At 35.2% G+C, this 22,071-nt stretch overlaps 1 protein-coding gene across 1 annotated transcript; it reads left to right on the forward strand.

The window, feature by feature from the left end:
- The first annotated feature begins 1,112 nt into the window (after nt 1–1,112).
- LOC117927885 (nuclear pore complex protein NUP1) lies at nt 1,113–18,874 on the forward strand. Its single transcript, XM_034847608.1, has 9 exons — nt 1,113–1,454; nt 3,854–3,900; nt 6,299–6,414; nt 7,507–7,708; nt 7,851–8,153; nt 8,237–8,326; nt 8,420–9,166; nt 9,609–10,105; nt 16,815–18,874. The coding sequence occupies exons 1-9, from the start codon at nt 1,199–1,201 to the stop codon at nt 18,409–18,411; spliced, it is 3,855 nt and encodes a 1,284-aa protein (XP_034703499.1). The 5' UTR covers nt 1,113–1,198; the 3' UTR covers nt 18,412–18,874.
- The last annotated feature ends 3,197 nt before the right edge of the window (nt 18,875–22,071 follow it).

Here is a 22,071-nt window from a genome sequence, read left to right on the forward strand (position 1 = left end):
CCAAACATGATATATGCAATGAAGAACATGAAAAAAAGCTTCTATGACTTAACATGGTTTTAAAGAGAGAGACAATTAAAAAATATATATTTTTCAAGAAACATTCTAGTCGATTATCACTTTTAAACTTCTAAGGTAAATATGTTGTTATTAGTTGATTTGGTTTCCTTCAATGTATCAAGACTAGTTTCCTCCAATATTTCAAATTATTTCCCTTAAGAATTAAGTCTATATTAATCTATATAAAGAATGAATTAAAAATTAAAAAATAAATAAAATCTCACCCTAAAGAATATCTTATCTCTCTTTAAAGAATATTTCTTCTTTCTTTTTGTTAAGAAATATCTCAATTATCTCTTACTAATTAGCTTAATATTCTCTCATTTTTTAAGTTAATCAAGTGTCAATGATCTCCTAATTTTTGTCACAAATGGGCAAAGTGTGAACATGATTGCACACGAGATGGATAAAACATCATATATATATATATACATCAAAAAATATGATTCTAGATACAAGAAATATACAATAATATAACAATCCAAATTTAAAATATAAAAAAACTAAAACTAAGTATTAGGAGGAGGCGGAAGAGGAGTAGAACTCAAGATGCCGAGAGAGTGGATCGTAATACTTTTATGATAATTATGAAAGTTGTATGAATATCTAAAAAGTTTGTTACGATAAATGGTAACATCACAAAATTTTGCACCTATTTGTTTGTTTATGTAATATTTTATTTATATTAAATATTAAAAAAGTAAAAAAAACCAATATATTATTTTTTTTTAATTTAGAAAAAATAAAATATTTGGACATTTTCGATTCAATTAAAAGTTTATAAGTTATAAAAAAAAATAGAAAAACAAATAATTTAAAGTTTGAAAATAAATTAATTTTAATAAAAAGTTAAAAAAATAAATGCACATTTGATTATTATTTGAGTGCATCTTTATTGAGGAAAAAAAATAAAATGATAATAAATTTGTTTGATTCATATGATTTTTAAAATTTATTATAATGTGGGATGGATGGTGCTTAGTGCATTGCATCCTTCTGTCACGCCTCTAAAAAGAGTTTGCGCAATTTATTATTGTTATGGGCGTGAGGTGCACAATAAAACCCTACTTCATTTCCCACAACTTTCTCTCTCTCCAAACACCTTTCCTCTCCGCGCAGAATTGGTGCCCTAGCTTTGATGGCGACGGCGGGCGAAGGCTCTTATGAAGTAGGAGGAGGAGGCAAGTTTCGAAAGAGGCCCTTTCGAAGGCCTCAAACAACGCCGTACGATCGACCTCCCAACTCTCTGAGGAACACTAGAAATGGATGGCTCTCCAAGGTCGTCGATCCAGCCTCCAGACTCATTACTGCCAGCGCTCATAGATTCTTCGATTCTGTTTTCCGGAGGCGCCTCCCTCCGCCTCCCCTTCCCCGTCCCCTTCCCCCTCCGCCAGGTTCGATTCACTTTACAAATTATTATTGTTGTTATTCTTATTTATGTTTTCTTTGGTTATTTTTTGTTTGCTTGTTTGTTTCCTTTTTTTCCCTGAAAAATGGAATTGGTTTGGTTTCTGAGCCCCACCTTGAATGGAGGACTTTAGGGTTTCTTAGCTCTAAGTTTTCTTGTTCTGTTTCTAGGGTTTGGAAATTCGGATGTCCTTATGGATTGGGATTGTTCGGATACACAATTGTACTTTTAAAGGAGTTGAATATGTGAACCTTGATTTCTTCTTTTCTCGTTGGGGCGTGTGTATGGAGATCTGCTTTATTGTAATAAAGTTTTTCAGTGCATTGTTCTGGTGCAAACTTGTGATTATAAATAAAAGGTCGCATATTTCAAGCATTTATATCTCCCAATATATTTTTTTTTAATTTGGATTAACATCCAAACCCTATGTATCTGTGTAGGTGAAATTTGATCGTGCTTAATAATGAACATTTAAATTACGAGTGACATGATGCAGGATTGTGATGCTGATTACGCTACTGTAGCTTGAACTCTTAACCAACATAAAGACCAAAATTTTAAACAAGGTCTAGCAATGATAAGCTTTAATGTTAATCACCTAATATATTACATTTAGATCTTCTAAATCATCCAAGTGGTTAGTGAACTTCCCATTTCCTACACTATCTTGGAGCATTGTAACATGTGTATGATTTATTGTCCTTATTAGTTTCTAGAGAGTTAGGAAACCACATTGAGATCTAGCATCCTTCCAAACAGTAGCATTATCACCTATATTAGGAAAAAATATGCATTTATTCAAGCATGAATGGAACCAAATATGATAGTCATTAATGCATGTGTTAAAATTTAAAATTGAAGTCATAATAAAATGTCTTAACAAAATTTCAGATGTTAATGTACAGCCCCATTATAAAATTCAGAACTGAGTTATTGATAATACTTCAAGCATTTAAAAATTCATTCCCTAAATCTGAACTTTTGAACTCAAATCTGAGGAAGATCCAAATGGAAAAGGCTAAATTCGGATCAGTGTCTCAAATTTCAAACACAATTTTAAACTCCAAATTCGGAATTTATATTAAGATTGAAGAGAATCAAATAAATGTGAAATCTTATTTTTTAAAACAAAAAGAAAATGAGTGTTTAAGAAAAAAAGATGATGGTATATACTAGGATATCATCATTTTAAGGAGGAGAATCAAAGTCTCCAAAAGTGTCTTTCTGAGGAAATTAGATATTGTAGTCTTGATCTCCTCTTGAGGTCAGACGGCTATTTTGGGTAGGAGGGTCTGGTGGAGGAAGATGTGATCCATTGGTGGGCAAGCTCTGGGGATCAACTGCCTTTGGTTTGAGGATGAGGGGCTGAGATGAGGGTGTTCGTCCACTGTCCAAGGATGGTTCCTTGCAGGTGTGTCCACAGAACATTGCGAAAGGCTCCTTTTTTTAAACATGTGGATTTGAGGATTTGGAATCGTCCAAGTGAAGTCAGGCAGCTGCTCCAAGGGGGAGGTGAGTCCTTTGGATGGTTTCTTTAATAAGTTGACTAGTTTCAGTAACTATGTGGGGATGCCAGTGGTGGTTTTGAAAAGGAGATTATCATGGATGCGAGGGAAGGACTTTGTGTCAAACACGTTGGGGGAGAAGAGGAAGCCAAACACGTCTTCCTGTTTTGACAGGGAGACCCAAAAGTTGGAGTGCTCCGTTAACTACAACAGGTCTCCCAATCTAGCGAGGGGCTATTGTTCAGTGAGGATTTCAAGACGAGTCATCTTGTGGGGTGGTAAGCAGGGGGGCTTGAGAGATGACTGGGTAAATCCGTGTTGCTAGGAAGTTAAGGGGTGGGTGGGGATGGTTTTCCTTGCTGTTCTCTCTGCTTTTCTACAATGGCGCATTTTGTATCTACGTGTGTGCGCAGTTGCACCCTTTCTTAGGGCTTTTAATACATTCTTGCAATTTACCTATAAGGAAAAAACAAAACTGCCTTTGGTTTGTGAATTCACTGAGATCAAGTGAATTGTTAGTTCTTGGATAACATGTAACATGCATGTCTCTTACTGATGTGTTTCAACGTGTAAGTCTGAAATGATCTTAATGTTCACTTCTTAAAAACAATGTAAGACCTAATTATTGTTCCAGCTTGCTCTCTGTTATGTCAACATGGGTCTCTTGTAATGTGTTTGTGATTTATATCATCAATTGATTTTACTCTTTTATCTTCTACTAAGTTGGTATTTGAAGAAGTTTTTATTGTAGCTTGTAATTGTCATTTGTGTGCTTCATTTAGGGTTTATCCTGTGAGTCATATAAACTCTTTTGATTCAAATGCAAAGTCTGATGTGCATGATCTTAATTATATCTCATATCAAACTTTTATTTGTCCAGAGGTAAACCAGGAACCAAGAGACAAGCTCCAGGCAGCAGTTTTCACTGTAAGTTTGAACTCTTAGTTGATTTTTCAATTATTGTGCATTTGAAGAAACCATTTTATTGGCGTCCTGTGCTTCTGGTTCAATCCTTGTTGTTGATTAGTTTCATTGATTAGCTAAATTAGTTTTTTTTTTCTTTTCATTCTTCTATTATTTATTACATATAATTTCTCAGTTCTTTGATGAGTTTTGAATTTAGATTTACACAACTGCATAGACATCTTATATTCACTTTATGTTTCAAAATCATAAGCAAGGTTGTTTCTCACTGTTCATTGGATATAATGCATAGTTATTTTGGAAAAATGAAATTTAGGAAAGAGGGTTTTGAGTAAGAAGAGATTTGAAATAAAAATTTAGAGAACAGGAATTCCTAAATTCTAGGCTTTTCTATATTCAACACCAATCTTGTATAGGAGTTCTACTCCTTATGGGGCCAGTGGAAAGGAGTTTCCAGGAGTAAGAGTAACCATTGTTCCCTGGCTTATGGTATTTAATGAGTCTCTTTAGACTGTCAAATGATATGAATATATCCTTGTCTATAGTAGGGGGCCTATATCTCTTCTTTACATGGGTGTGGTAGTTAAAGGGATGTGAAATTTTGTGATTTCTGGCATTTTGTTTCACTTGATTAGTATTTTGAGGCTAATAAAGCCCCTTTTTGTATTATCATCAAGCCGTTTGAAGTAGTTAGCAGCTAAAGATAATTTTGACACAAGGAATTTTCTAATTTTCCCCTTGAGTCTTACCTTTGTGAAGTAATATAGAAATGTGGGCAACTCCTGTACATGATTATTGCTTATGTTCATAAAGTGGAAAGAGGCATCTAAAAAATTTGATTTTTTCATATTTGTGATTGCTTCAATGACAAATTTTAATTGTTTTTTAGATAAAGAATGTAAATAAAAAAATGCCTAGGGGGCTGTAACTCATATGAATAGGGGGAGTTTACTAGGACTATGGCCAAATAAAACTCGACCTAAAAAAGAAAGAAAAAACGATTCATTATTCATTATCTGGTAATTGCTTCAACAACTATTGTTATCCATGTGTATGTGTGCGTGTCTATCTCAGAAAATTAAAGCGAATGATGTGTAAAGTAAGGAGGAAGAAATTTGTGCACGCAGAACTGTGTTATGAAGTGAAGCCACAGATGTGTGTTAGATGCCTATGTGTATCTTGTTGAAGAACTTGCTTTTTGATGCATGATTATTTCTTGATCAAAGTATAAGTAGAATATGATGGTAACTTCTAACTTTATAAGGTTCCAAGTTGAGCTGATTTGCAGTGGGATGTGGAAGAAATATTTGAATTTAGTGGGGAGAATGGTTTAATATATTTTGGTAGATAAATATATTTCATGGACAAATAATGATGCCTTGTTGTGAATAAGTTTTCTTGGTTGACTATTTCTGTTGCAAGATCCAAAATAAGGACCGATTTTTCTGAACTTCAGAACATGGAATCAACCATAACTGTGCTGAAGAATTCTTGAAATTTGTGTTAATAAAAGTTAGAATTAATAATTTCATGTCAATAATTTCATAACTGTGCTGAAGAATTCTTAAAAAAAATTATTATTATTATTTTCCAGAATGAAGAAAAATTGATTTAATCTTGGAAACATTGCATGTGCACATGAGCATTGTGGTTCTTATATAATTCACCAGTTTCCTGTTTAGGGGGTGGGTCCACATGACGACCAGGGGCCCATCATTTCCCCATCGCTCATATGCAACAATAATGATAAAAAGGAAGTTTTTACATGGCTCTCAAAATGGGACTTTTGAGGTTGACAAAGCCTTGGCAGTAGACAGGTTTAACTTCAATGAAAGGTTTTAGAGCATTGATGGCAGGTTAAATTGTCTACTTGCAATGGTTAAAAATTGTTTTCTAGGGTTAAAAATTCTTAAAAGATTCCCATTAGCTGACATTTGACCTTGTCTTGTCTTCTGCAACATTGTGTGTGAAAATTCTTAAAAAAATTTCTTAATTAGCTGACTTTTGGCATTTTCTTTTGCAACATTTGTCTGTATGTGTGCATTTCATGATCTGTTCAAAAAATGTTACTACTGGAGGCTATTATAAGTGGTTAAATTGTCTGCTAAAAGCAGAAAAATTATGTCAAATCCTTCAAAAGTCAAAATTCTTAAAAGCTTCCCAATAATTTGACATTTGGCCTTCTATCATGCAACAGGGGTGTGTGTGTGTTCTGTTCTAAATTATGTCACAACTACCAGTTTGGACCTGCAAGTGAAAGTTCCTGCATCATGTTATATGTGGGAAAGTTTTGTAGTCATTTTATTTCTTTATCATGAAGTTTTGTTCTTCTTTGTTACGATGTTATTGTACTGTGGCCATTAGCTAATAAGTTTTGTTGTGTGCAAATTTGACCATAAAGAATTCTGCTGAAGCACAAGAACACGACATTTTTGATGGAAGCAATCCAAGAAATAGTTCTGATGGTAGCAGTTTTACCCAGCTTGAGCAAATTTTAAAGCAGAAGACTTTTACCAGGCAAGTTTTTGCAAGAAGAATTTATCATTGATTTGATGTATAAGGTACTTCAATGGTTGTGAATGGTGCAGCATATGCAATGAGAACTTATTCTAATCATGTCTTCTTCTTCTTTTTATTCTCTCTCTCTCTCTCTTTTTCCTGGCCTTAACCCATGTCTGAAAACTTAAAAAGATTGTCATAAAGCAGTAAATTAGTTGAACTCTAAGTAAGGCGAGGGTGTTGTTTTTGTGTTTCCTTTTTCCAGGTTTGGCTTTTGGTGTCTTGTATACACCATGTATACTTTTGCATGCCCTTTTAGATGGCGCTTCTAATCCAATTGAACTTTACCTATCAAAAGAAAAAAAAAAATCAAAAAGTAGTAAATTGATGCCATATAGGCCCACAAATGATCAAGAGTGGATAGCATAATTCTTTTTAACAAATTCATTATTCATATGAAACTAGACGATACTCTTGGTGGTTGTCACAAGTTTCCTGTGTATGATTTGAAATTTTTTCTTCATGGCAAGGCCAAAAGTTTGATAGCTAACCTGCCTATCATAAAAATTAAAAAAAAAATAAAGTTTGATAGCTAACCTGTACATTGTATGGACAAAACAATAGAAGAAACTCTTTGCCTACAGATTGCTTAAAAATATTCCCTACAGAAACTCTACACCAAGTCTTTAGCATGATTCCAAGATCATTTTGGCCTAAGCAAACCCTGGAACTTCTTACATGATTTAATGTGACCCAACTATGTGTATATATGAATGATCTGTTGTTTCGCTGTGCAGGTAGCCTGTGTCACTTTTTATTCAGCTCTCCATGATTCTAATTTCCATTATAATTTATGTTGTGACCATTTAGCCTTTAGTAACCACCTTTTTTAGAAATTGAATTATTAAGACACTGAATACCAGCTATATCTATATGAACAACAACATCTCATTTTTCTGAGCAGGTAGCCTGCGTGACTTTTTATTGAGCTCTCCATAGTTCTAATTTCCATTATAATTTTATGTTGTATTGATATAGCCTTTAATATCCACCTTTTGTGGACTTGAATTATTACAACACTGAACATAATGATTTTTAATGACTCTTCAGGTATGAAATTGATCATTTGACAGCCCTATTGCACTCAAGAACTGTTGATCTTCCAGTTGAAGATGAAGAGAAAAGAAGTGAAGCGAAATTTTCAAAACCACCAGATAGTTGTGACACACGGGGAGAAATTTCTAATAATCCAGTGCAAGAAAATGAGACGGAGAGCCATAGGTTTCTGGAAGCTGTCTCAACCCCTATAAGGGTAGGAAAACATGCCCATTCTTTCATCTGTTTCTGGTTGATATGTGGGCATCTTGAAAAATTGTTTTGCTTGTATTGCGGTAGAACTTGTTTATTGCACAATGTTGCTCTCTTCACATGAATTTGCAAAAAAATGTTCTCAGGTCCTTGAAGAAGATGTTGCTTCTCCCGCAGAGCTTGCAAAAGCTTACATGGGCAGTAGGCCTTCAAAAGTGTCCCCATCAATGCTAAGTTTGCGCGGTCAAGCATTCAGAGAAGATTCAACTTTGCCGAGCAATATATCACTTCATCCAAAATTGCCCATCATGTCAATTGTACCAAAATCTCCTGCCCCTGTTGGGGTTTCTGAAAATGGTTTTATGATTCCAAGATCTCGAGGCAGATCAGCATTATACAGTATGGCTCGTACACCATATTCCAGAGTTAATCCAACTACTACCATCAAGGTATGCTGAGGGTAAAATATAACCTTTTCATTTTTTCCCCTCTTATTAGTGTTTCAATGTTCTTTATTTTGTTTATCTGTTAGGGTGTTACATCAACACTTGATGTTTATGGTGGGCCATCATCATCTCAGTCTGCATCGGAGCAAAATAGATTTTCTGGGTCTAAACAAGGGGTATGCTTTTTGGAGATATTAAATGCTATTCTCTATTTTTTGAAGTTATCCACTTTTTAATCACATGTATGGATTTATTGCTTTTATTTGCAGCTTCTAAAGCGCAGGAGTTCAGTCCTGGACAGTGATATTGGATCTGTTGGTCCCATACGGCGAATTCGCCAGAAGCCTAATCTTTTATCTCCAAAAAGTTTAGGCACAGCAGTTGGTGGAAGTCCTCTTTCTGCCACTGGAACTGGAGTTCGCTCTGATGTTGCTCAGCTCCCTTTGTCTTTGATAGAGAAGCCACGTTTATTGGGCGAATCCAAGCATAGATTTTCGAAAACACTGATAGAAAATGGGGATAACAGTGTTCCTGGAATAAGTTTTGCCCATGTTCCTTCCCAGTCCAGTGAAATGGCTGAAAAAATATTGGAGCAACTTGATAAGTTGGCCCCTTCGCCGAAAGAGAAATCATCTGAACTCAAGCTAGCTGCTGCAAGGGAGAAATCACCTGCTAAGTTGACACCAACAATGTTACGTGGACAGGCTCTTAAAAGCTTGGAGAATGTGGATTCATCAAAGATTCTGGAGAATGTGCCAAATAATAATAAGTTGAGTGATATGCTTACTGCCTGTGTGCCTGATGCTCGAGACTCTACTTTCCAAAAGCCAGACAAGGTTCAAAATGGGCCAACAAAGTTTTTTGATGGATCAATATCTGTTGTGAATAATGTTGATACTACAACCTCTAGTAAGGGCACCATGCCTAGCGTTAAAACTGCAGATTCTGCCATGATGAACTCTGCCATTCATCCTCCTACACAGAAGAAACGGGCTTTTCAGATGAGTGCCCATGAGGTATGTTTGTTTCTTCCTTGGTCTATTCTGAGGAACAAGTGTTGACCATAATTTTCCCTTCTTATAGTTTATTGCAATATTCTGATGATCAAGCGCTGATCAGTATTTTACCCCCACCTATAGTTATACCTTATTCTTGTACTCCATGTGGACTTAGGTTGCATCCTTGTACTTCTTAGTCATAAAAATATATTCCAATAAAGTGACTGGTTCATCATGTGTCTATTAATCTAGTAAGTTCTCATATTTGTAGAAACTGTTTCTAATGGTGGTTTTGCACATTGAAGTCTGCTCCCCTACATTTGATGGCTTGGGCTGATGGATGCACCTTTTAAAAATGCCTTGTTTTTTTTCATAACTTTCTCTGATTGTTCCATTTATATATATGTTGCCTTTAGTATGAATTTTTAATACAATCTGATATTATGATTCTCATTTGAAGGTTTATCTTGAACTGGATGATGATTTCTATCCAAATGGACTTGCATCTAATCCATTGGTAGAAAGCAGAGAAAAGCTGGATAAGTCGCTGGTGGATGGTAAGATGGAGACTGTTGCTGTTGAATCAGTTAAAGCAGAGAAGCCCTCAATTTCTTCTGAAAAGTCCCCTTCCAGCTCTGTATTAAACAAAAGTAGTTATGCAGAAACTTCTGAAACTCATGTTGTTGCTGAAAAGAATCCCTCCTTTACCTTCCCAGTTGCACCGGTATCCAGCATGACTGTGCCACCAGTTGTGCTTGCTCCTCAGCCTTCTTCAACATTGGATAAAGTTGTTCCACCAAAGGAACTGTATTCTGCTCCTCCTGTGTTTAGTTTTGACTCAAAAAATGTCAATAAGTTTCCACCCATAACATTTTCTTCCTCGTCTCCGGTTGCTAGTGAACCCTCGGGTCCAAAATTTGGTGCTTTCTCAGACCCAAAACTAGACGGTTCAAGCAGGTCAGTATCCACTTTTTAATATTTTATCGATTGTTTAGGAAATATTTGTTGTTTGATAATTCCATTCCTTTTGCTTTGTTTTTTGAATTTGAACATTACTTAAATGCCCTTTTTTTGGATAATAGATGGAATTATGGTAGTTGAAAGAAAGGAGGGGTAATAAGAGGAAGGGAAGGATTCCTTGATAATAAGATAGAAAGACAGTAATTGGAGGGAAAAAAATTAGGAACTGAAAAGTAGCTTAAGTTGGTAAAATTATCATAGAAATCCTCCAAGGTGTTTTAAACTCTCATATAGCAGAAGTAGGTAAAATCCAATGAAACTAGCAAACCCAATATACTAGCAATTGATTAGAAAGTCAGGAAAACAATTAGAGCATCTCTATGGGCCTTAAGGATTAGTTTTGTTTTAATTTATGGCATTAACAGGGTTTTCCTGATCTAGATTGTTGTTGAACATGACACTGCCCATATGGTCCAACTGCATCTCCAAAATCATGAAGCTTTATAGAAAGGGATGAAGATTGTTTCATTATGGTGTTCTTAAACATGCTCCTTTTTCAATTTTCTCATTTGAGTGTGAAGATGTACTTTCGCTATACTCTTATGAGTAGTAGTGGGACAGAAATACCCTTATTTATGGTTAACATTTTTTTTCTCCCCTTTCCTCCCTTTTGGGACACACTACTACAATCCTGAAGCTCTAAGTTTTCTCATACCTAGATTAGAGTCAAATAAAAATACTCAAGACTTCTTCCAATTTATTGTGAATCTAATTCTGAATGTGATAGGTGTATTGTAGGTTCGGTAGAGGACAATGTTATTAAAAGCAAAAGGTGATGCCAAGGCAATAGGACTCCTTTTAACATAAGGTGAAAGGAGAAAAGCAAGGCAATAGCCTAACTATAGTAAAGTGAGAGAGAGTATACATATGTTACCCATTCAATACTGAATGTAAACACTGTTGTTAATAATCAACACCATTAATAGCCCGTTTGGCACTAGTTCTAGTGGAAGTGTTTTCATTGAAAGTGTTTTCTTCTACAACACTTTTGTGAAAAATGCTTTTATGAGAATCTAAAAAAGTAATTCTAATAGTGTTTTTGATGATATATTGCATAAGTACAAAAACGCTTTTAATAATAATAAATTATTGAAAAGGACATTTATTAAAAAAAAGAAAATATTATAATAAACCGAAAACTTTTATTAAAAAAATATATAAACATTTATATTGTTGAAAAAACTTAAAAAATTATTTTTATGAAAGGGAAGAGGAGAGTGACAAGGAAGCAGAGAGTGAAAGGAAAACGGAGGATAGTGGAAAATGGTATCTTAGAAATATATGAAATTTTTTGAAGTGTTTTTTCAAAGAAACACCTCCCAAGTGCTTCTATGAAACACTTGAAGTGTTTTTCTAAATTTTTAAAAGTGTTTTTCGAAATATTGCCAAACACCTATTTTTTACCTTAAAAAAGTTTAAGTGTTTTTAGGACGAGAAACACTTTTAAAAAACATTGCCAAACGGGCTCTAAATTTTCATCCCTCATGGTGTCTTCTTTTGCTTTAAATCATGGTTTGCTAGCTTCTTAAATGTATTAACTAATGAATTTAATGGTCATCCCCTTCATGCTTCCTTGGTACAGGGTTTCCATTGTAGGCCTGGTCCATTCTCTTTGATTGTGGTTTTGAAACTCTATTCTAGTCCTAAATCATCATGTCTTCCCTTCCTACCTTATTTCATTTTAGACAGTGCGACTAAAAATTCATACAATAAATTTTATTTTATGAAATATGCTTACAGAATTAAGCAAATATTTAACATAACAATAATTTGTATATTGAAATATTAATATGTAATGAAAGTTTTCTATTATTCAAAAGTGATATCAGAACATAAAATATTTATGTACAAAATGAAATTGTGAATCTGTTTGACCATTAATAGGTTGATGACCCTTTGTTTTAGTAGACCTTCTCCCCCCCCCCCCCCCCCCCCCCCATCCCCTTTTTATTGAGGGTGGGGGAAAGTATTTTTAAAAATATCTGCATCCTGAAGAGAAACATTCTTAGAGAACATGATAAATAGACTTCTAGATCACTATAGCGTGTACATCACCATCAATTTAGAATCAACTCTTGATTTAAACTATATCTTATGAATTTTGAAAATATTAATGCCTTATTGATGTCTATTAATAGGTTGCTAACCCTTTGTTGTAACAGACTTCTCTCTCTCTCTCTCTCTCTCTCTCTCTCCCTCTTTCTCTTTCTTAAAAAACTCTATTCTAGTCCTAAATCATCATGTCTTCCCTTCCTACCTTAGTTCATTTTAGACAGTGCTACTAAAAAATTCATACAATAAAATTTATTTTATGAAATATGCTTACAGAATTAAGCAAATATTTAACATAACAATAATTTGTATATTGAAATATTAATATGTAATGAAAGTTTTCTATTATTCAAAAGTGATATCAGAACAGAAAATATTTATGTACAAAATGAAATTGTGAATCTGTTTGACCATTCATAGGTTGATGACCCTTTGTTTTAGTAGACCTTTTTTTTTCCCCTTTTTTATTGAGGGGGTGGGGGAAAGTATTTTTAAAAATATCTGCATCCTGAGGAGAAACATTCTTAGAGAACATGATAAATAGACTTCTAGATCGCTATAGCTTGTACATCACCATCAATTTAGAATCAACTCTTGATTTAAACTAAATCTTATGAATTTTGAAAATATTAATGCCTTATTGATGTCTATTAATAGGTTGCTAACCCTTTGTTGTAACAGATTTCTCTCTCTCTCTCTCTCTCTCTCTCTCTCTCTCTCTCTTTCTTAAAAGGGGGGGTGTTTGGGGGGTGGGGGAAGTATTTCTAAACTGTCTACATAAGTAGAAACATTCTTAGAAAACATGATGAATGGACTTCTAGATCACTATATTGCCCATCACCATCAATTTTGAATCAACTCTTGATTTAAACTATATCTTGTGACTTTTGAAAATATTAATACCTTACTGATGTCCAAATACGAATTATAATAATTACATTATTGTCATTATGTTTTTAGCCCAGGCAAAACATGAAGAAAATATACAATGTATGCAACATAATTATGAAGAAAAAGTTGTGTTTAACATAAAAATAAATGTTAAAATGAGGAGCAGCCTGGCCAAATGCTAAAAAACACTTTCTTACTAATCTTTTCTTGTGTGTTAAGTTGTACATAAAAGAAGGTTCTATGCCATTAATTTATTGTGTAGATTGTTTTGTTCTTGGTGAGAGAGGCAATAGGTTTTTTGTTCTCTCTTTTTTGTGCCTCTTAGCTCCTGTTGTATATGTCCCGTGGACTTTGGTTTTTTTTCAGAGTTTTTTACGTTATATACTCACTTTATTTGCCCCTCGAAAATAGAAAGCCAAATGTTGATAGTTCCGAGTTACGTGTCCTAGAGAATTGAGTTTCTTAGAAAATGGAGGGAAAAAATGCGAAGACAGTGTGCACACATACTTGGGGGAATGATTTCTCATCCTTGTTTGTGCTTATTTAATCCATGATATATACATATATGTACGCACAACGGCCAATCATAAAACCTATCCTTTGTCTTAAACAATTGTTTTATGTTCATCCACGGGCCTCTCTTAAATTGGTGATAACCAGTCTTCCAGTAAATCTTTGAAAATATGTGGAATTCACTATAGAATGATCTTGTTTATTGCATGACTATTAACAAACATCCGCAAAGTATACCTTGAGTCGCTCTTTTGGCACCTCTTCTTATTATACATAATTCTTTATCTATAAAAAGAATTAACATATTTCTACCTAAATCACCATCCTTTCCAGGCGGGATCAAAGTTGGTGGAAGACATGGCCTATGATTTTCATGAATACACTGTTTAGAAAGCGATTCTTAAACTTTCCTGCATGCTCTATTGTTCTAATGAATTCATGTGATATGTTGGAGGATAAAGTAATTGAGAACTTGATAGCAAATCAAAGGCATGTTCAAGCTTAGTATTGGTGTGGCAATTCATTTGGTAAATCTTTTGCAGCAACGTTGGAAAAATTAAATAGCTATTTAGACATTCCAAAGGCATTTCTCAGGGTGATACAACATCTTGGACTTAGCTTTCTTGGACTAGGACAACATACACAATTTTAATTCGCAATCTCTCTTTTGAACTTTTTCTTGGAAAAATAAACGAAGACTTTGTTTCAGTTTCAGTAGCATTCTCTGGCCTCTCTTGGTGTTTTTTCACTTTCTCCATGATCATTAATCATAGACTTCAAAGCAATGTTTTGTTTATTGAACATGTGCTAAGTTTGTTTGCTCTTCCACAGTGATAATTGATCCACATGTCTCAATCATGTAACCAAGTTAGGGTAAGTATATGTAATAGTAGTGGGGATGACATCTCACCATATGGAATCATTATAATGACTGTAAGAGCTAGAAACCAAATGTCATTTTGTTATCAAAATAGAAGTACTATGAATTGATGCTACCTTGTATGGCTCTGGATGCGCTGTCGGCAACATCAATCTTAAAATGGTTGTTTCAGAAACTACATTCAAGTTGTTGCCTTTATAAATTACTAACTTTTGAGCTTCATTCCCACAATCTACTATTGTCCGAAATATAGAAGTACTCTTGCCATCTTTAATTTTCTTCCTTAGGTGCATCAAGAAGTTGTTGCCTTTACTAACTTTTGAATCATCAACAGTATTTTACTTGTCTTGTGGTCCTAGAAATTGTTCCATTCTCTTCATGCTGTTTGTTGATACACTCTATGGCATGGGGAAAAAACCTTCGGGTTAGGGGCTTTCTTCTCTTCATTTCAAGGCCAACTGAAATGCCTCATCAAAGACGATGTGGGGCCATTTTGATGTTTGGTTGCAAATTTCATCCCTCATATAAGTCAAGTAGCTTGTTTGGGATTGGCAACTGAAGTTTTAGCTTGATAAACTTGTTCATATATTCAAGTACTATCGAGTCTTATCTAAGATTGGTCAATTGATCATACAAACCATCAAAATATCAAGGGGTGGGTATTTTTGCTTCTACCTTTTACTTCAGCTTTTCTCAATTATCAATCAGTGGCCGTTGAACAATTCTTAATCATTATCTAAACCATCGACTAAATATGAGGATCTCCTACAAACTCGTGTTTCATTGGACATGTCATACCAAGTAAACTCTATTTCAAGGGTTTAAACTTTCTTTCCTTTGTAACCTTTGGGCATGGGCTAAGGTGTATTTAGTTTCCAACCCTTCTTCCATTGTTGATTTTGTGGATTGGTTAGGCTCTATTTGAGGGGGTGTTGGTTTTTTTGTTGATCCCCTTTTTCTCTTTGGAGGCACTCTTCGGTGTCCTTTATATACTTCCTATGTACTATGGGGCACTTTTCTAGAATGCCTTGTTTTAATATATTGCCTTTTACCCATTAAAAAAAATAAAAATAAAAAGCCAACCAATCAGAAAAAGATCTTAGGCCAAAAATTTCAAGCAAAATTTCATACTTTGTGTGCGTTCTTCATTATATCATCCTCTACACCATCCATGAGGTTATCCAACAAGTTCCATGATGGCAAAACAAGCTTGTCTTTCGTCAGACATGTCATGCCAATTAAACTCTCTTTTTGATAGCCAAACAACCAGAAAAAGCTTTTGAATCAATTTTTCGAAGCAAAATCTCGTACTTTACATGTACTTTCTTCATTATAGCATCAGCCATATCATATTGATCATGCAACTTGTATTGATTTAACTCCATTATATCATTCACCATGTTTAAGACAGTATTTTGAGGTCTTTCAAAGTGATGTGTTGCCCTAGGAAGCTAATTTGAACCTACTCCTTGTTTCCTTGTCCTTAGCACTGCTATTTAAATACTATTTGGAGACATTAGTGGTTCAATCCATGGTATTGTCTGGAATTGCAATTTGTAGTTTTTGAATTTGTGCTTTGAAAGCACCAACCTTCTTCATAATAAAAAAAAGAAAGTCATTGTGTTATCAGTCCATCAACCTTCTAAAATTTTGACCACTCTTGTTATAGCTCTATTTTGGGCTCTAATTCCAAATCTGATGCAGAATCTTTAGATTTACAATACCATAGAAATTTCTTGAGTTATGCGATGAGGTGAAAGGGTCAAAGATGACTTAAAAAATGAATGGAATGCAATCAGACCTGGGATTTTTAAAGAAATCATTCTTGGGAATAGGACAATCACATCCTCAGGGAAAGGATAAAATATGTTGGAAGCTTTAATTAAACTTTTAGTTCTCCATTTTGAAAGACTATACAGGTGTATTATAGATATCTATAACTATCTTCCCTGGGAGGATAAATTTCCTAATTTCTTACTTTCTTATGGAGGGAGAGGGAAGGAGGGAGGGGTGGAAGGACTATGACTATCTTCCTTGGAAGGACATTGCAATCTAGTCCGCTTGATGATCCTATTTTAGTGAACATATTTGCCCAAGGGAAGTGGCCACTCTTTGATTGTCGTATGAACTTACAATTGTTATTATATCCCTTTTTTTATCCTCAGTTAAATCTTTTCCAATTTGATAAATGGATCAAATATTCCAAAATTGTTTCAGTACTAATGTGATCTAATTTTTGTGGACGTATTTAGTCTGGTGTAATGGGGGAAATTTTACTGATTTTAACTTTTCTTTCATGTACTTGTGCAGTTTTGCTTCAGTTTCTGCTGGTGCAACGGAAACTGTCCTGAAAATACCAGAATCATCTCAAGGTGATACTAACAACATACAGAAGGCTGGAGATTCATTGAAAAAACCAGAAACTGCATTTTCATCTGCTGTATCAGCCTCAACATCAACGACAGGCATTTTCTCCTTTGGTGCTCCTGCCAACGATTCTAATCTAAATAATGGATTACTTGCTTCAGGCTGCTCTATGTTTACTTCCCCAAGTCAACTTCTAGGTTCCAATATTTCAAATCAAAGTGTTTCCAACAGCTTTACCCCCAGTGCTGCAACTGCAGCAAATGCTTCCACTTCTGCCACTGCCGCCACAACTAGCCCCAATAGCAGTCTCTCTATATCAGCCGCTGTACCTTCATTTTCTGCAGCACCCATTTTTACATTTGGCACCTCTGTGGCTCCATCAACTTCAGTTTCTCCAGTTCTGACAACTTCAGGTGTAGAATTTACAGACAAAGAAGCCAACACCAAGCAGGAAACAACCTTTGGCAATCCAACCAATGCTCCTTTTGGTGGCACATCTCCTGCAACTGCAAACACAGGAAATAGCATTTTCGGGTTTAATGGTTCAACCTCCTCAAATGCTAACAACCAGTCTCTTGGTGGCACATCTTCCAAAATTGCAAGCACAGGAAGTGGCATTTTTGGGTTTAGTGGTTCATCCTCCTCTTCAACTGCTAATAACCAGTCTCTTGGTCCTACTCCTTTTGGTGCTGGCAGTGGATCTTTGCTTTCTGCCCAGACATCATCATCTCCTGCTGGGACAGGGATTGCATCCTCTACTCAGAGCATGCCCACTCAGTTTGGTTTGTCCACCTCATCTCCATTTGGGATGACTGGTGCTGCACCTCTCAACTCTCTATTTGGTTCTTCAACTCCTGCCAAACTGTTTGGATCGAGCAGTAGTGGACTGAGCTCTTCAGTTTCCTTGTCTGAGGCCAGCACCTCTCTTAGCTCCACCAGTGGCATTACCTCCAATGTGTTTAGTTCCAATTGGCCAACCACTAAATCTCCCATATTTGGTTCAACATCAACTGGGTTTCCTTTTGGAGGATCCTCAGCTTCAGTTGCTGGTAGCAACAGTGCACCTATGGTTTTTGGTTCCTCTACCAGTGCCTCATCAGCTAACATGTTCTCATTCAATCCATCTGCTGGCACTGCCTCCTTGTCATCGTTCCCCTCATCACAGCCTGTTTTCGGTAATGCTAATTCTGTCTTCCCATTTGGTTCAGCTACAGGTAATCATGATCAGATGAACATGGAGGATAGTATGGCTGAGGACACTGTACAAGCATCCACGCCTGCAGTTTCGGTACTTGGTCAACAAGCTATCTCCCCTTCACCATCACCTGCCTTCATGTTTAATTCAACAGCCTCTTCAGGAGCTAATCCCTTCCAATTTGGAAGCCAGCAGAATCCGGCCACGCCACAGAGCCCATCCCCCTTTCAGGCTTCCAGTAGTTTAGATTTTAATGCTGGTGGGAGCTTCTCACTGGGCACTGGCGGTGGTGATAAGGCTAATCGGAGAATGGTGAAAGTTAAACACCCCCGGCGGAAGAAGTAAAGACATCAAATGTTGTAGTAGTTGGTTTCCTTTTCAGAGGCCTTAGTTATATATTGGGGTTTGATGGGCAAATTATTTTATGGTGAGAGTTTCGCTGCAGGGGCTTGCTTTTATATTTGGTGAATCGGAATTTCTTGGTGCTGGCAGAGGTAAATCAGCCACTTCAGGCCTGGGAAATCTGAGATATTCTGTCCTTCTTGGCTACTTTCACAAATTTTCATTTCTTCTCTTTGGGTAAATTTTCTATGGTCACAATGCAGCCATAAACTGTCACAATTTTGAATGTCATTGTAGCTGAGTCCATGAACATATCATATGTCTTGTATTAGTACCAGTAGCGGGTCATAGGATTTTAGGTTGGGCAACTGTGCCATCCACCATGCTTTGTGTACTCTGTTGTGTAACATATAAAGAAACGGGTATGGATCTGTTTTAAGAATGCATATCTGTTTGATTGCCCTCACTTGTGATTCCTCCAATTGGGGAACATTTTTGCTGCCCATGGTTTTTGGCTTCACTGACGATTCCAACCGTCTTTGTGTTATAATAAAGTATGGCTTTTCCTCTTAGCTTTTTTTCACAATTTATTGTCCAAGACTCTGTTGTGGTGGTATATATGGCTTTTTGATGAAGAATGAAAGAAATAATTTTCAAAGCTAGCTGGTGTCTATGAAGTTGGTGGGTTAAGACAATTCTTAAATCTGCCTTCTTTTTGTTTATTTATTTCCTTTTTACTCCGGCTATTTGATGTGGTGAGATGAGTACAAGCCGTACGGGTGCTGCTTACAAGTTCAGGTCATGATACAGCTGATCTCTCAATAATTTGTGAGGTTTGGTTTCGAGTTAAAGAAAAGGGAACCAGGCGGTTCTATGTAAGGACCACCCTTTTTTCTTCACCCAAAGAGCCCAATTCAAAAGCCCAAGTGTTGGATGTGGGATTGGATAAGAAAAAAAAATTAATTGAAAGAAAATCTAGGTGAGGCACTTGAAATTTGGACTATAGGAACCATTCAGCCATATACATTTTCATGCTTAATGTAGCAAACAAAAAATTTACACTTCTAAGAAAATTAATAATATTAAAAATATATATATATATATATATATATATATATATATTAGAATTATAAAATTAGTTAAAATTAAATAATTAAATTTTCTTTCATTTTTAATATATTCACATTTAAATATTATACATATTTTAGTTAATAAATTTAAGATATTAATATGTTCATGCTTATATATGATTTAATCTGATAGTATCAAAGATAAAAAATGCATATTATTGAGTGTTAATTATGTTGAGAATAGAGTTGTGGTTGAACTTGTGGTTGTGCTTTTTGGGAAAACATGTTCATAGGCTTAGGCAACCCCATTAGAGGTTGTAGTGTATTACTTCCTAATTGAGAATGATTAAGGCACAATTTATACTTTTAGTGGCTACCATTCAGACAAATGTTGTAGAAAAATATAGGTATCAGATGCTATACTCCAAGGCTTCCAAAGGCAATATTAAAGCAATGACTAACTTATTTGGTGATTTTTATGAGTCATACGCAATGGTGCAACATTTTTTTTTGGTGCCTTAGAGTAAAAAATTCTAGGAGGTGTTATTATATTTAAACTTTCCCAAGGAATGTGTGAAACGAGGTATGGACTTCAAGCATTGTCACCCTGTTACAACTATTGGTGGTATGTAGTTGTATAGGAAGTATAAAGACTCTTTAATGATTTCCGTTGGATGTGATGTAAAGAATTAATTGTTCCCTTGCCTTTTGCATTAAGGTTAAAAATGTTGATAGTTGGGGATATTTTTTAGCATGTATCATAAATTGAGTAATTTAAAGGAAGAGTCATTATGTTATCTCTACCATCTATGCATTATGGTTGTATTTGTTGAAGTTCATATTGTAAGGAAACTTGGATCTCCTTGTTCCCTATACTAGGCTTAGGTTAGGTGTATGAAAACTCCTTCAAACACTAGATCCTACGTAAAGGAAGCAAAAAAAAAAAAAAAAACCACAACAACAACAACATTGTTAACATTAAAGGATCTAGATTAAAAATGCTTTAGAAAACGTTACCTTCAATTTGGATGTTCTTAAATCAATTCTCCGTGGTGAAGATGAAACTTGAAGTCTTCAGAGGTCTCGAACAACCAAGATCTTTTACCCAATGACTCTAACTCAATCTTCAAATTTCAAAGATGGGTCTTTAGAAGAGAGAAAACTATGACTCTCATGATCGCATGCCCTTTGAATCATTCAAGGGGACACACTGTGTCAATCCCATGAGATATCATGGTACTTTTATTGAGAATACTTGTTGTTAGTAGCTTCCATCAACAATTACCTAGTCCATAGGGGTATATGGCTACTTTAAGGTCTCACCCATAGGTTAAAGTCTCATATTGATTTCAGCACATGTTCAATATCCTCTCAAGGTTGAGAGTCCATGGTATAGTAGCTTAGTGAATCATGACAACTAATAGCTTTACGTCATAATCCACCATAGGTCCTGTCCAGTGTGCATCACATATACTAATGCACTTACCATGGGAAACCTATCTCGATGATCAAGATAAGTCATCCCTCTAATTAGGAGGTAGTACACTACAATTTCTACTGGATTGCCCAAATTCATAAATTGGTTGTGGACAACTTATTTATTTACAAGGAACCTATGACTTGTATCGTCTGTATTATTCATAATGCACCCAAATCATGTACAATGTAAGAAATATAAGTTGAATGCTCAAATCAATGTTAATGCATAAAAGGGATAACACGAGGATAGTTAAGTTTAACTTTGTTACATCATGTTTTTTTTAGGGGCTTAATCCTAACAAACTCCCATTAGCCTCTAAAACAAACTGGACATTGTAGAAAGAATATGCTCCACATCTCTATACTATCTCACTAAATCCGGTAGTAGTTCTTCTCTATTAATTTTATTTTCTAGTTGTACTTTAGTTCTTTTGATTGTGCCACCATTTTATTGTTATAAAAAATAGGATCTTAGATGATATAGCCTAGAGAACTACCCTTCGTTCCTATAAGGAACATCTTAAGCTAAATGACTTTTTTTGTTGCTTTGAAAACAACAAAAACCATGTAGAGTATACACATACCTAGAGCTAAACTTGCGGGAGTCCTCATTAAACTGAAAGTCTAATTCCCACTACCTAAGAGTACCAACTCAAGGCAAAGACTCACAAATATAGAATCACTCGTTCTCCTAAGATGCTTGAGTATATTCTTGACATTTTCCTAAAACTCTAATCATGAAATTGACTAATATCTACTCACTATTCCTACAACAAAGCAAATATCTGGTCTGGCACATTGTATTGCATACTTAAGGCTATCCATTGTAGAGGCATAAGATACTGCCTTAATGCAATCTCTCTCCTTAGATGTCTAAGGACATTGATCCTGAGAAAGACAACTCTAAACCTAAGGGTAAAAAGCCTTCTTGGAGTCCTGTATCATGCACTTGACCAAATGTTTTTTCAATGTTGGAGACATAGTGCAATTTTCCTATTCTTTTAGTCCAAAAGGACCTTAAATCTAAGAATATATTGTGCTCCTTGTAGATTTTCATCTAAAATAAAGTAGACAACTAGATCTTTACTAATGACAATATCCTTACATCATTTCC

The sequence above is a fragment of the Vitis riparia genome, chromosome 13, assembly GCF_004353265.1.
Source record: "Vitis riparia cultivar Riparia Gloire de Montpellier isolate 1030 chromosome 13, EGFV_Vit.rip_1.0, whole genome shotgun sequence".
Lineage (NCBI taxonomy): Eukaryota > Viridiplantae > Streptophyta > Magnoliopsida > Vitales > Vitaceae > Vitis > Vitis riparia.

Bases quoted from the DNA above. Each gene is read 5' to 3' on its own strand.
- LOC117927885 (XM_034847608.1), top strand. From the start codon at position 1,199: ATGGCGACGGCGGGCGAAGGCTCTTATGAAGTAGGAGGAGGAGGCAAG. The intron at 3,901-6,298 runs GTAAGTTTGAAC...TTGACCATAAAG, and splicing joins TCCAGGCAGCAGTTTTCACT to AATTCTGCTGAAGCACAAGA. The intron at 6,415-7,506 runs GCAAGTTTTTGC...ATGACTCTTCAG, and splicing joins AAGCAGAAGACTTTTACCAG to GTATGAAATTGATCATTTGA.